This window comes from Bos taurus, chromosome X (assembly GCF_002263795.3).
Source record: "Bos taurus isolate L1 Dominette 01449 registration number 42190680 breed Hereford chromosome X, ARS-UCD2.0, whole genome shotgun sequence".
Taxonomy (NCBI): Eukaryota; Metazoa; Chordata; class Mammalia; order Artiodactyla; family Bovidae; genus Bos; species Bos taurus.
Genome location: NC_037357.1, coordinates 66,994,837 through 67,010,866, shown reverse-complemented (window position 1 = coordinate 67,010,866; position 16,030 = coordinate 66,994,837). Strand labels below are relative to the sequence as shown.

The window sequence follows — 16,030 nt, the reverse complement described above, 5'->3', positions numbered from 1 at the left end:
GGAGAAGGGAATGGCTACCCAATTCAGTATCCTTGTCTGGAGAATTCCATAGACAGAGGAGCCTGGTGGGCTATAGTCCATGGGATTGCAAAGAGTCTGACATGACTCAACAACTATTACTTTCACTCTCAAAGAAATATAATATACAAAGAAAAACCAAATGGGAATTTTTTTTTTTTTAAATTGTATTAGTTCTGCCAAACATCAAAATGAATCCACCACGGGTATACATGTGTTCCCCATCCTGAACCCCCTCCCTCCTCCCTCCCCACACCATCCCTCTGGGTCGTCCCATTGCACCAGCCCCAAGCATCCAGCATCGTGCATTGAACCTGGACTGGCATCTTGTTTCATACATGATATTTTACATGTTTCAATGCCATTCTCCCAAATCTTCCCACCCTCTCCCTCTCCCACAGAGTCCATTAGACTGTTCTATACGTCAGTGTCTCTTTTGCTGTCTCGTATACAGGGTTATCATTACCATCTTTCTAAATTCCATATATATGTGTTAGTATACTGTATTGGTGTTTTTCCTTCTGGCTTACTTCACTCTGTATAATAGGCTCCAGTTTCATCCACCTCATTAGAACTGATTCAAATGTATTCTTTTTAATGGCTGAGTAATACTCCATTGTGTATATGTACCACAGCTTTCTTATCCATTCATCTGCTGATGGACATCTAGGTTGCTTCCATGTCCTGGCTATTATAAACAGTGCTGCGATGAACATTGGGGTACACGTGTCTCTTTCCCTTCTGGTTTCCTCGGTGTGTATGCCCAGCAGTGGGATTGCTGGATCATAAGGCAGTTCTATTTCCAGTTTTTTAAGGAATCTCCACACTGTTCTCCATAGTGGCTGTACTAGTTTGCATTCCCACCAACAGTGTAAGAGGGTTCCCTTTTCTCCACACCCTCTCCAGCATTTATTATTTGTAGACTTTTGGATTGCAGCCATTCTGACTAATTTTTGAACTGAAAAACTGAACTGAACTGAAAAAGACGATAACCAACACAATTACAAACCCACAAAATTTCAGTTTCTGGATTTAATAGCAGAATAGAGATGACAGAGTAAGAAGTTAGTGAACTTGAAGTTAGACTAATAGAAATTATCCAATTTTAACAAAAAGAAAAAAGATTGAAAACAAAAAATGAATGAAGCCTTAGGGACCTGTAGGACAGCACAAAGTGTCTAAACTTTATATAATCAAAGTCTCAAAAGGACAAGAAAAAAATGATGGTGCTGAAAGAGTATTCAAAGAAATAATGACTGAAAATGTTCCAAATGTGGCCAATTATCTGACATAAACATACAAATAAAAAGAAGCTGAGTGGACCCCAAACAGAACAAACCCAAAAAATCCAATTCTGGTCACATTATAATCAAAGAGTTTAAAGCTAAATACAAAGAACAATTGGAAATCAAATTTTAGAAGACACAACAGTTCCTCCAAAGGACTTAGGTATACATCTAACAAGGTATATATATAATAAGACATGTACAGAAGCTGAATTCTGAAAAATACAAAATGCTGATGAAATAACCCAAGAAGATGTAAATAAATGAACATACTGAGTTATATGAATTAGCAGAATCAACGCAATAAAGATGCCAGTTTTCCTCAGATGTCTATAGATTCACAAAATACCAATCAAAATCCCAGCAGAATTTTTTAATGATATAGAAAAGTTAATGTTAAAATAAAGGAGAAAAATAAAAAAATATAAGAAAGGAGAATATCTAATGCCATTTTGAAAAAGAAAAACAAAGTTCGGAAAATTACACTACCCAACTTTAGGAAATATTAAAAAAGCCAAAGTAATCAGATCAGTGTGGTATCGGTAAAGAAAAAGATACAGATCTATGGAACCTAATAAATAGAACAGATATGACCCTACATAAATATGGCCATTTTATTTTTACAAATGTGCAAAATCTCTTTGGAGAAAGGATAGACTTTTTAACAAATGTTGTTGGAATCTTTGGTTGTCAATATGCATAAAAATGAACAACTTACATCTCACACTTTATCCAAAGACTAATCCAGAATAGATCATAGATGTAAATTTAAAGCCCCAAACAATGAAACTTCTGGGAAAAAAAAAATAGGAGAAAATGTCTGTGAGCTGAAACAAGGCAAAGAATTCTTAGAATCCAAACTAAAGCATAATCTCTGAGCACCGAAGAGTTGATGCTTTTGAACTGTGGTGTTGGAGAAGACTCTTGAGAGTCCCTTGGACTGCAAGGAGATCCAACCAGTCCATTCTAAAGGAGATCAGTCCTGGATGTTCTTTGGAAGGAATGATGCTGAAGCTGAAACTCCAATACTTTGGCCACCTCATGTGAAGAGTTGACTCATTGGAAAAGACTCTGATGCTGGAAGGGATTGGGGGCAGGAGGAGAAGGGGACGACAGAGGGTGAGACGGCTGGATGGCATCACCGACTCGATGGACGTGAGTCTGAGTGAACTCTGGAAGTTGGTGATGGACAGGGAGGCCTGGCGTGCTGCAATTCATGGGGTCACAAAGAGTCGGTCACGACTGAGTGACTAAACTGAACTGAACTGATATAAGAAAATATTGATAAGTTGATAAAAAATTAAAAAATTTTTGCTCTGCCAAAGACGTGGAAAGAAAAAGAAAAGACCAGGTGACAATGGATAGAAAATATCTACAAATCACATATCTGATAAAGGACTTGTATCCACAAATATATATATTTTTAAAAATATGAAACTCAACCACATGAAAAGATGGGTAAAGAACTTGAAAAGACACTTCACCATAGAGATTATGGCAAATGAGCATGTGAAAGATATTTAGCAATATTAGCTATCAGACAAATTCAAATTAACACTGCAATGAGATATCACTACACAGCTATTAGACAAGCTGAAATAAAAAACAGTGATCGACTTTCCTGGTGGTTCAGTGGTAAAGAATCCACCTGTCAATACAGGAGACACGGGTTCTATCCCTGATTATGGAAGATCCCACATGCTGTAGAGCTACTAAGTCCGTGCGGCACAGTTAAGCCCGTGTGCCACAACTATTGAGCCTGTGCTCTAGATAGAGCCCAGGAGCTGCAACTACTGAACCCTGTATGCTCCAGAGCACGTGCTCCATGACAAGAGAAGCCATCGCAATGAGAAGCCTGCACATGGCAACTAGAGAAAAGCCCATGCAGCAACGAAGACCCAGCATAACCAAAAATAAATAAATAAAAATTATTTAAAAAAAAAACAGTGATAATGTCAAATGCCAAACAGGATGGGGAGAAACTGATTAGAGGGTTCAGGTGATGACAACATTAACTAATTTATAGTTTTCCATCCAGTCTTTCATCTAATATTTCACCCACTGATGATTACTACCTGGATCTGTGACTTCACTAAGGGTTGTAAAATGGTGATTTTCTACATTTATTTCTATGTTTATTCTATATTTATTATATTTCTTATGAAAAATAACTTTCCCTCATCAACCTAGAGTTATTTGGTTGTACTGAAATAGTCTGTATAGGAAAAACAGAATAAAATACTGAGTTCCTTTCTTTTGTTAATTGTCAGAGTAAGGGGTTGATGTTTTATTTACTTCAAATGGTATCGAATGAGATTTTTTTCTTTGATGAGGGTTGGGAGGGTGATCTCTCTATTTCTCTTTCAGTATCTTTAATAAACTCATCAGTTTTTACATATTTTACATGTTTCAGTCACTTAGTAATCATGCAGTTATTATCATTATTTGATGCTCATGTATTTTTGAAATGATCCCATTAGTCTTTGATGGCTTTTTTGCTCACTGACACAACAATATAACACAGTTTCATCTTATTTATTTCCTTTCAAATCTGGAATTAGCTATTACCCTCAAGAAGTCTTGATACTTTTTCTGTAGCATAGTATTTAGAGATTTTGTGCATCATTTTGTATATTTTTATCATGTGTGCTCAGTCGTGTCTGATTCTTTGCAATTTTTATCATAGACTAAAGGAAAATATTTGTAGCCAACGTTGATTTAAGCTGGTTTTATTATAATGTTTTTGTTTAGTCGCTAAGCCATGTTTGACTCTTTTGGACTGATTGACCCAATGGACTGTGGCCTGTCAGGCTCCTCTGTCCATGGGATTTCCCAGGCAAGAATACTGGAGTGGGTTACCATTCCCTTCTCCAGGGGATCTTTCTGACCCAGGGATTGAATCTGTGTTTCCTGCATTGCAGGTGGATATTTTACCACTGAGCCACCAGGGAAGCTCCATTATAATGTTACTTAAACATAAATAATAGTAGAGCTCTGTATAAATAAATTTCTTAAGCTAACAGTCCTGATACAATTATAAAACCAAAATGATAAACAACAAAACTAATAAATTAACAGCATTAATTTAATGTTATGCATTAGATTGTTGTGCTGAAACTAAATTACATTTCATAACAGGAATATGACTCTGCAATGGCATATTGAGCATAGCTTATCTTATTGTATGCTGTGGGATGACTCACCTCCCCTAGCACTTTATTCTGTCTACCAAGAAATTGTATTATGTACCACATACCTGGTATAGGACCTGACCACATAGTTTACACGGTCTGATTTGTTCATTGCATATCAAACCCAAAACAACTAAAGTGGTACTGTCTGGCGTTGATGTGCCTGTAAATACAAATACAAGTGTGAGTGTTGATGATGTATGACAGTGTTCATTTACAAAGTGGTCTTCTAGATGATCCTGAATATGCTTATGTTAATTTATTTTAGATTATTTCCTTGGGAGATGGTCAGGTGCCAGATAAAGTAAGAAGACTAATAGTTTTCGTAGAACAAGTTGAGGTTAAAGGGAATATATCTGATGACAAACTGTGATTCCAGAAGCACATGAGAAAGAAGAAACAGAACACGTAGTTTCTAAATGTACCATAGCAAAACACTATTAGTTGGCCATGGCTACCAAAGAAAGTAGAGGGAGTGAAGTGAGCAAATTATAAAACAAAGTAAGCTACAAAGTATTTATAGTACCTGCTGCTGCTAAGTCGCTTCAGTCGTGTCTGACTCTGTGCGACCCCAGAGACGGCAGCCCATCAGACTCCCCCATCCCTGGGATTCTCCAGGCAAGAGTACTGGAGTGGGTTGCCATTTCCTTCTCCAATGCATGAAAGTGAAAAGTGAAAGTGAAGTCGCTCAGTTGTGTCCAACTCCCAGCAACTGCATGGACTGCAGCCTACCAGGCTCCTCCACCCATGGGATATTCCAGGCAAGAGTGCTGGAGTGGGTTGCCATTGCCTTCTCCGTTATAGTACCTAATGAATATTATTGGTTAATGTGAAACAGCAAAAAGCTGAAGCATGAATATAAAAGCAGCACTTATTTAAAATAATAGCACAAACAGCCATCTGTAACATAGCATTTAATTTACCCTTCAAATAAATACTGACCAAAAAGCTAAAAGACATAACTTAGATGGTCTTCAACATTGTTGCCCAGCTGGGAGTCTTACAAGTCTCCTTCTCTCCTTGCTTGAAAGTCATCCTTGACTTCTAGTGGGAATTTTATAGCAATGTTTAAGCAGGGGAGTGAGATATCAGGTTTTTTTGTTTTGTTATGCAAGTGATCTCCGTGGTGATGTAGATTCTACATAGTAAAATATATGACTTTTAGCCGAGACTTGTAGCCGATTTCTGAAATGAGTTAGGAGGCTATTGCAGAGTCCTATTTGCTGAGGGTATCAACTGAAGTGAAAAAAGGAGTTGGGAGGCTTGATCTGAGATATTTTTTCCTGATTTGGTTATTTCTGATTTCAGGATTTGATGAGCAAATGGAAAAGATGAACAAGTTAAGAAGGTGTTACAGTAATCCAGGTAAGAAGGGATGTGAACCCAAACAAGGTAATGAGATCAGGAATGGGGGGGAAAAAAAAAAAAACAGGATGAACTACACAGATATTAAGGAAGTAGAAGTCTCAGGACATTTTGATGGAAGAGATACTTGGAGGAAGAGGGAGGAGCAAGAATGATTTTCAGTTTTTAAAAATTATCTACTACAAGTTACTGTTTGCAAAGGTTATTGATGTAAAAACCCCCCACATCTTTCTCAGATTCTTCCATGTCCTATTAGAATTGTCACTGAGAGAAGACCTTTCAAATAGTATTTACCAGGGAACCCAATATAGAAACATATCACCTAGGGGAACATACTCATAAAAAATAACTTTATCTATGAGGGAAAATAAAAGTAAACAAATAACACCTACAGGGTCAACAAACTACCGTGCACAGGGCAAATCTGGATGGCTGCCTGTATTTTTAGTGGATTGATATTAAGAATGTTTTTTACATTTTTAAATAGTTTTTAAAAATTCAAAGAATAATAATTTTTCAAGACACTTTAAAATGACCAAATTTAAATGTCAGTGCCCATAAATAAAGTTCAATGGGAACACAGCCATGCTCATTTGTGTACATACTGTGTATGGCTGCTTTGGGGCTACAGTTGCAGACTTGAATACTTGACAGAGACCTTATAATCCTCAAAGCCTAAAATACTTATTACTTGGCTCTGCAAGTAGACAGTTTGTGTACTCCCCGTCTGCTATAGCCCAGATACTGTGCCAGGGCTTTCATGCTGTGTCTCCTTTACGTTTCTCAAAACCTTTAATTGTCTATCAGGTTATAGAGACCTGGAGAAATTATCTAGCTGACCGAGAAAAATAACATGTTTTGTTTGTAAAAATATTCAAACTATTTAGGCAAATGTAGTGTTACCTTCTCTCTCTCTTTTTAAAGGAGCGTATCCTTTCCCTCCTTAAACACTGTTCAGATCAGATCAGATCAGTCGCTCAGTCGTGTCCGACTCTTTGCGACACCATGAATCGCAGCACGCCAGGCCTCCCTGTCCATCACCAACTCCCGGAGTTCACTCAGACTCACGTCCATCGAGTCAGTGATGCCATCCAGCCATCTCATCCTCTGTCGGCCCCTTCTCCTCCTGCCCCCAATCCCTCCCAGCATCAGAGTATTTTCCAATGAGTCAACTCTTCGCATGAGGTGGCCAAAGTACTAGAGTTTCAGCTTTAGCATCATTCCTACCAAAGATACCCCAGGGCTGATCTCCTTCAGAATGGACTGGTTGGATCTCCTTGCAGTCCATACTCACTCCAAATGCTAAGGTACCAAAGCTAAATTTTCAGAACATAAGGCCCTTTGCAAATGCAATCTTTTAGTCACATCGCATCACTTTTTTGCCCACCCGTTACCACTGAATTTCTCACCGTTCTCCCATTTTGTTCAGACACAAGCTGAAAGTGACACAATCAAGAGATATTTAGTATTCACTTCATTTTGGTCCCTTGTTTACCCTTCCTTTCTATGCTTTTTTTCCCTTTACTTTCTAGATCGAATTGTCTACCACTAGGAAACATAAGAGAAGGAAATGGCAACCCACTCCAGTACTCTTGCCTAGAAAATTCCATGGATGGAAGAGCCTGGTGGGCTACAGTCCATGGGGTCACAAAGAGTCTGACACGACTGAGCGACTTCACGAGGAAATATAAAAAGAATGAAGGAGGGAAACTGCAAAATACATAAGGGTTTCATTTCGGGGAAATATACTTCTTATCACTCAGGTCAACCTAACTGGTCAAATCCTCGAGGGTAGGACTGGTTTTTTTTAAACCTTATTCAACATCTACGAGAGGTTCAGTGGATGGCCATTCGCATATTGATTTCCCCACCTCTCCCTCTTCCTCTCCTTTAGAAACCCTGGAAAACAAAACATCTCCCCACGGAAACACCTCAGGGTCGCGCCAAAATCCAGGCTTGCGCACTGAGACTCGCCCGGCGCTACAGCCTCGACTCGCAAGTCCGCGGGGTCTCCGGGCAGAAACCCAGCGCGGGCTTCTCGATCGATCGCGCGCGCGTGCGCGCTCCCCCCCGCGGCCCCCTACCCTGCAGCAAGGGGAGCGTGACGTAATGCAACCTCAGCAAGTCAGGCGCGGTATAAAACAGGACTAGGCGGCGCGCCTCCCAGACGCAGAGTAGCTTGTGATTGGCTCGAGCTGCGGAACCTCGGAAACCCGAATGTGAGGAGCTGGCTGATCCACAGCTGCCGCCCCCCGCAGAAATCCGGAGCGCGGTCAGAATCCAACTGGCGGCGGCGGCGGCAGGTAAGGAGACTCCTGAGGAGAGAGTACAGGCACTTGGGTCGGCTGCTCTCAGTGTCGCTCGGTTGAGGAGAGGCTCGCACCCAGCGCGTAGTGTAGGGCGACGGGAACAATGGAAGTGGCGTCTAGTCCCTAAGCGTTCCCTCCCCTCGGGTAGACAGTGTTTCTCCTCAGCAGCGGGTGGCTGGGGGAATTGAGAGAATTACTTCTCCTTCAGCTGCCCTGTTTTTCCCCGAGGCCACAGCCCGCGGGGGCTAGAGCCGTCGTGGAGGCCGTCGGTGGTTTAGGGTGACGGGAAAATGGCGGAAAACAAAACGGTGAAGAATGCGGCGGCCCCCTGGCATTTTCTCTCGGCGACACTACCCCCCCCCCCATTCCTCTCAGCTGCACTTCCCCCATCTCGCTCCCGCCCCCGTCCCCGCCAGCAGCGGTTGGTAACCTTGGAAAGCGCGAGGGATAACGGCGTTTGCGAGAGGGTGGCACCGAATCGGGCATTTTAGGGGCTAGGGAGCCGTCAGAGCCTGCGGTGGGGGTGGGGGCCGTGTGCGGCAACTGTCGCCTTTGCTAAAACACCACCATTTTGGTTCCCTGCCGCCGTCTCCCGTGTAGCGGGGCAAAGGGAGCAGGATGGTGAGGGGTTGGGCAGCACGGCGTGGGTAGTATCGGTGGCGACTGCTGCACCAAGTGAGGGAGGAGGGGAAAGGGTATTCTTGTCTCTTCGCTTTCTGCCTTTCCACTGCGAAGGTTCTCATTTGGTTGAAGATCCAGGGAGATGGGTAATGTATGGGAGGGCACGTGTGTGCGTTCTGCTCAGAATGATTGAAACTTGGCGTGGTCGTGGGAAAGGGAGACTGATGCGGGAAGAGGGTTGCGTCCAAAGCTGCAATACTGCTACTTGCCAGGGCTCCTTTGTCTCCTATCTCTGCTTATACTACTTTCACATTCTCTTGTTCTGCCGCCTTAGGATTTTTCTCCTGTCCCTCACCCTATTTACATCATCTAGAAGCTAGGCCCTGAATAATCTGTTCAGAGAAGACGAATGAGAGTAAAATGTGTGCTTGGTGGGGGGGGGGGGGGGGTGTTTGTTTTTTGTTTTGCTTTGATTTTTGTTCTGTGATTTCTGCTCCACATAAACTAAGGGAAAGATGTTTTCTTGAAGAGTATTTGGTGGTTACCTCCATTCAATAAGGATGTGAAATATGCTCTTCAGAATACTGAGAAGCCTGGCTACTGAATCCTAACACACTGCTGTTCTCATACCCCATTCGTTATTGATCTTATTGAAACTTTCTATATGGGGAAAAAGGTGGTCCAGTTTATTTGATATTCTTAAAGTGTGATAATTCCTGTAAGAGTTGCACTGTGTTAAAATTTTTACACTTCATTGAACACTAGTGCAGATTTTTTTCCTATGGATTTGGCAAGAATAAAGCTTGCCCTTGGTTGGTTCTCTTTTACTTTCCAAAATAAAATGTTGCTAGTGATTTTTAAAATATGCTTTAGGAAAGATTTTGGCTTAATCAGATGGTTGGATTCTAAGTGAAGTAACGTTGTAGGTAGTTATTTCTGTTGGAATCCCTTTGGTTGCTTTTTAGGTTAACGGTTTTGAGCATATGAATCCTTCCCAATCTCACCCTGTACATTAAAGTGTAAAGAAAAATTCTCAAGTTGTGTCAGAGATTCAGTTTAAAATGTTTTAAGGTATCTAATTGTGAATGTATTTTTACAATAGGTAAAAAGAACGTTCTTCCAAAGAAAATAACGTAGTTCAGAAGGAAAAATAACAAAAACAAAATGCTGCAGATTTTATTTTACAATATGTAAGAAAATCTACAGTTTCTTCAGGATACTCATATTAAGGTGATTAACAAATTACTTCATGTTTTATTTAATAATTAAGCAAAATTAACTGTTTAAAACATTTTAAAGGCATTTGTAATTGTTCTGTTGGTTATGTGATAAAGCATTTATTCTAATTAAATTTAAAATAGTACACTGTTTTAAATGTTGGAAATAAGTAATTATGGCATTTTAATTTCTCTCTCTGAAGACCCAGGTAGTTTGTGAACTCTCTTGACTTCATTTTGAAGGCAGAAAACAATGTGGTGTTTAAAAAAGATAACAGAAATACAGCTCAGAATGTGCTCACACATAAAGTAATTTTGTTTGAATCATTGTAATATACAGAGATGTCACCTACTGCTGTAGGATTTTGAGATACATGACTCAAATGTTGATAAAGATTACTCTGTGAGACTTTCCTGCCTTCTGTACACCTATAGAACTTTGAGGCAAGGGAAAAAAAAAATCTTAGTGATCTCCTGTACTTAAGAATAGATTAAGCCAAATCTATTAAACATTTCTAACTAAAAATGAGGAAATGTTCTATAAAATTTACAGATTTTTTGGTTGATTTGCTTAGAAGCTTGTATCTGAGAGTAAAGTATACATATAGTTTTAAGAAATAACATTAAGTAACAGAATCTAATTTTAGGTTCCATACTATCTGTTGATCTTAAATATAGTATAAATCATTTGAAATGAAATAGGTTGAGCCCTTGCTTCCAAAACTAGCATGAGGCTAGTATAGCTTTATTAATTATTAATGAAAAAATTGACAAGTAAAAGCTATTCTGAAAGAAACAATTTGCTAAATGTTTGTATGTGATTGATCTTATCTCTACTACATTTAGGAAGCAGTCATGTTTCATGAGTCCTCAAAACTGTGAGCCAAGAGATTGTAGTAGAGTAAGGCAAGAAGTCCTTACTGGCTCAAAGAACTCCAGGGAAACTGGGATAGAACATTTTTCATTATAAGTAGAACCCCGGGAGCCAGAGGTGAAACACAAGTTTATCTGCAGAGCTACGCTGCAGGGCTGAGCTGGGTCTGGAAGAAATGGATGAGAGCCACTGGATGAAATGCACTAATACTAGACACCTGAGTCCTCTAGTAATGTATAAATACCCCAACTACTGTCTGTTGTCATCTTGTTCTTTTTCTTCCTTTTTAATAACCTATATTTTAACTGGAACCTCAATACTACAATTTTGTTCTTTTGCTTGCGTCTATCACTTCCCTGTGGCTCATCACCCTTTGTGCTTCTTCTCCATTATCTTTGGTTTACTTCCACTGACCCTTCTTTTATTTATGGTTGTCACATAAAGCATAAAACAAGGTTTCTTTTGTTTGTTTGCTTTGTTTTCCTTTGTAATGAGATTTGCACACCTGGTTGAGAGGCACATTTTCAATTGCATTTTTCTCAAAACAATTGACTTTGACCTAAATGCATTTAAACTATTTTAAAAAAACACTTCTTTTACAGAGATTTGTGAATGAACTTTACTAAGTATGGATCCAGGTGGTGGAAGTCTTGGATTGCACACATCAGACTCTAGAATGGCCCATACCATGATTATGCAGGATTTTGGTAAAGCATTTTCTTTGTTGTATTTTTTATTTGTAACTAAATATCAAAACTCTATTGGGGAAGGGGAGAATTACAATGAAAACTTGTTCCTTTGCCAGGAAAATACATTTGTAGGGCTTATTTAAGTAAATCTATGTGTCAATAGTCTAGTTAAAATCATTCTTATAATTTTGTGGGTAGATTGAAGTAAGCAAACTTGGAATATAGTGGTAATACATCATTGGAAATGAAAAACAGTTTATATAAATACTTACAGTAGTTCTCATGTTAGAAAATGTTAAAATATAAAATACATTTTAAGTTGCATTGTTAATAAAGCTGGAAATGGAAGTACTTTCATCATTTCAAAGAAGTTAGATGCTTATATAGTGATAGAGGAATATCTTGCACTAGATGATTAATTGTATTCTGATGCCATATACTTAGAAAGTTCTCACTGATAGCATTACCTTTTTCTTTTCTTGAAAAAAAAAAAAAAAATCCCTATTTTTGTGACGAGATTTTTCAGTGGCCTCTTAACAGTAGTCATTTTGATGAAAATGATAAGACACCCTCAACAGCAAATAATCTGAATTTGGGCAAGGTCAGTCTGAATGATAGAAGAGAGAGGTATCTGAAGTATAAGTGGCAGTGATAGAGTGGTTAAGACTTACACAAAAGATCAAAGTGAGTGTAGAAGAGACAAATGGTAAATTGGGATAAAATGTAAACAGAAGCATGAGATATTGTGGAATGTTAAAGATACAATTAGAAATGGGAGACTACAAAGAGGATACTTTGCTCAATTAAGAAAAGGCTATACTATTTTTAGATAATATGGTTGAATATGTTATTTTGTCTCATGTTGTAAAGCCCACTGTAATGAGACTCAGAACTAGATTCTAGTCTTGGCAGTCTTATTAATTATCTATGTAAACTTAGGCAAATTACTTAATTCACTTTTATGAGTGGGTTGGGCTAGATAACATTAAATGTCCTCTCCAAATTTAATATGGTAGGAGTTGTAGTTAATTGATGACACAAAAAGGAATCATGGATTTACTCTGCTTAAAGAGTCAGAAGTGAGTTTTTTGATTATAGATGACCTAAAAGTGATTTTAGGTGGAAAAAGTATGTGAATAAACTCTAGAAGAAGGCAAAAGACTGAGGTGTAAGAGATTTTAAAAAGAATTTTGTGAATACCTTGCAAGAGATAAGTTTTTCAAATTATGGAACACTTGAAATTCAGTATAATAAGTTTATAATAATTTTCAGTATATATTATTTTATATACTGAAATATATATTTCAGTATATGTATATATATTTTAAGTATATATTAAGTATAATCTTAACTTTTTACCTTTTAAAAATAAGGTATTTTTTAAACTTTTTCCTTTGGGGTATAGCCAATTAACAATGTTGTGATAGTTTCAGGGGAACAGCAAAGAGAATCAGCCATACATATACATGTTTCCATTCTCCCCCAAACTCCCCTCCCATCCATGCTGCCAAGTGAGCAGAGTTCCATGTGCTTTACAGTAGGTCCTTGTTGGTTATCCATTTTAAATGCAGCAGTGTGTATATGTCCATTCCAAACTCGTCAACTATGCCTTGCCCCCATCCTTCCCCCCTCAGCAGCCATAAGTTCATTCTCTTAAGTGTGTGAGTCTCTGTGACTGAAGTCAGACAGAGAAGGAGAAATATTATATGACATCTTTTATATCTGGAATCTGAAAATAAATGATGCAAAATAAGATTTTTTATGGAAGAAATACAGTATTTTGTCCATTTTATACAAAATATTACTTACCCTATGGCATCTGATACAGTCCCAGAAATCCCTCCCATCCGCACTCCTGAAGAAGTTGCCCATTAGCAAGCAAAGCTTGATTCCTTTCAAAGATTGGAAAAATGTCTGGTGCTGGTGAATTTTTACTTGGTGTTCCTCTTAGCTTTCTTTGCATTTTTCCTCCTCGCTGTCTTGAGGCTTAATTAATCCCTTATATCTAATACTAAGGTTTCCAAATTCTAAAATTTGATTAGAAATTAGATACATTCTCTTTAAATTTTTGCTAGCTTAAAAACTTAGATATCTACAAACCCAGAAATTAATGATACTTGTGAAACATGAGTGTAGCATACATAGATAGAGCTAGCTAAGTAAACACACTATGTGGTATAGAATCTCTAAATTCTCTGTTTTTGGTTGGTATGAAATGGCTACTATATTGAGTCTGAACTATTAATTTAATTCAGAAATTTATTGGACCAGTTTCTTTTCAAGGATACTTTAAATTTTACAATAGTATGCTTTATGTGATAACTTGTGCATGTCTCAGTATAATAGTTGTCCTTGGAATCTGTGCTGTTGAATCTAATTGTTTAAGATTTTATTGCTAAAAAAAGTCCATACTGCTTTGAGCGTGCGTGTGCATGTGTATTCAGTTGCTTAGTTGTGTCCAACTCTGTGACCTCATGGACTATAGACCACCAGGCTCCTCTGTCCATGGGACTTACCAAGCAAGAATACTGGAGTAGGTTGCCCTTGCCTTCTTGAGGGAATCTTCCCGACACAGGGATCAAATGTGGATTTATTACTACCGATCCACCTAGGAAGCCCATATTGCTTTGAGACTTAGTAGCAAAATAGTGGTATGTGGTGGCCCAAGACATACCCCCAAAATACCAAATATTATGCTTTCTGGTGAAATTCAGCTATTCACATTTAATTTAAGCAACTTTAGTAAGAAGGGAAATGCTTGGAATAATGACTTGTTTCTTAACTGTTATCAAGTCATCTAATTGATTTCACACTTTTAAAAGATTTTTTTTTCATATTGTTTATAGTTTGCTACCTAGCGAGATAAAATTTTAATGCCTTTTAATGCTGCTTACTAAATGCCTTGAATTTTAAATAAGTCACTATATGGTAGGTCTTTTTATTCTTTCTCTTTCAATCTATTCCTTTAGTAGTGACTCACTTGATTAGCCCTATAAATTTCTTAAAAATCAGTCTCTAGAGTAAGTAAATTCTGTTTTCCTCATTTAGGCAAGTTAAAAAAGCCAGTCTAGAGTAAAAAAAAAAAATGCATTCAGTTCCCAGCTTGAACCTTGGGCAAGCTTATTTAATCTCTCTAAACTGTAGTTTGTTTGTGTTTAAAGTGGAGATAATAACACTCCCCTTATTTCATAGTTCTGAGGCTTAAATGAGATATTATATGTAAAATACTGAGTTACTTGGTGCATAATATTCAATAATAAATATAGCTAATGTGTAGCTAAAATAAATAACTTTGTCTAGCAATTCAGTGGAATTTCAAATGAGTTGATAAGAGGAAAGAGCAGAATTTAATGAAAAGCATTTTGGATCATGGTCTGAATTTCTGCCAGTACCCTGTGGGAACTCATCAATTCTTGGTCTAAGATTCTTAAATTATTTAGTTCAGGGTAAACAAGCATGTTTGGATTTTTTTGGTTTATATCTGATTTATTTTAACATGTAAGTTCCTGCTAGAGTAAAAACTAGGTAAACTGAAAAGCACTTATTCCATCTTATTAGAATCCTCCCAAACAGGTTAATCTGAACCCAAGCCAGCACTAGCATTATTCTGTCCTTCCATCCTTCTTTAGTGTCTACCTTTAGGAAACAAACTATTTTCTAGCTGTGTTCTTAAATAAATGGAATTTCCCGCACTTTAAGTCTAATTTATGAAAAAATTTTATACAGTATTAATGTTGTCATTCATATACATAGAATTTCAATACTGTGAATTTTATAGGCTTAGCATTTAATTTTTCCTTGCTAAAAAACACATTTTCAGTCTGGTTGAATACTAAATTTGAACCCTCACTGTCTCCCTGTCTACAAAAATGACCAGTGGAGTAAAAAGTGAGTAGAAAGTTCTTATTCTATACACACTCCCTTTGTCTACTAATTTTCAAGGTTGAGGCTGTGTCCTTTTGGGTAATGTGGTTTCGGTGAGAATTTGAGAATAGTGAGAAAACTTCAGAAGGGTTGAAAAGTAACTTTGCCTTTTCACCTTATTTTTTAATGTGTTCACTGGTCTCCATCCTAATTTACCAGCAATCTTCCATAATGAATTGGTTAATAGTAGTGAACCATGTAACAAATTGCACTCTTTCAGATTATTACTGTATAGAAAGTGATCATTATGTAGAAAAGGCTTTGTACTGGATTCTTGTAGGTAATTTTCTTATAACTTGGTCCATAAACTATTAATTTGTTTACTGCATCACTTCAGAGGCAGAATGTAACAGAATTACTTGTGAAGGAATTTTACGCTCTTATAATATTTACAAGAGGGTAGGAGTTGGCGTTTACCATGCTGCTCAAGATAAATGTTATTTAAAGCTTTATTCCTACAATTTACTAGTTTAGAATTTAATACAATTCAGAGTCTATTTGTGTGTTTTTTTAAAATAAACCAAATATTTATCTAA

The 16,030-nt window shown here is 37.7% G+C and overlaps 1 protein-coding gene across 7 annotated transcripts in view; it reads left to right on the top strand.

The window, feature by feature from the left end:
• Positions 1 to 7,830: 7,830 nt before the first annotated feature.
• The window catches only part of ZNF711 (zinc finger protein 711), a 30,737-nt gene continuing 22,537 nt past the window's right edge, over positions 7,831 to 16,030 (top strand). The window contains exons 1-4 of one of the 7 annotated variants that reach the window (XM_024988064.2): positions 7,832 to 8,163; positions 9,893 to 10,020; positions 10,854 to 11,110; positions 11,484 to 11,588. In XM_024988064.2, coding sequence (XP_024843832.1) covers positions 11,510 to 11,588 — 79 coding nt within the window. In that variant the 5' untranslated portion in view covers positions 7,832 to 8,163; positions 9,893 to 10,020; positions 10,854 to 11,110; positions 11,484 to 11,509. Of the gene's footprint in view, positions 8,937 to 9,892; positions 11,589 to 16,030 lie in introns of those variants that run through there. The other 6 variants (XM_010821809.4, XM_059883444.1, XM_059883443.1 and 3 more) reach the window with 6 other exon arrangements.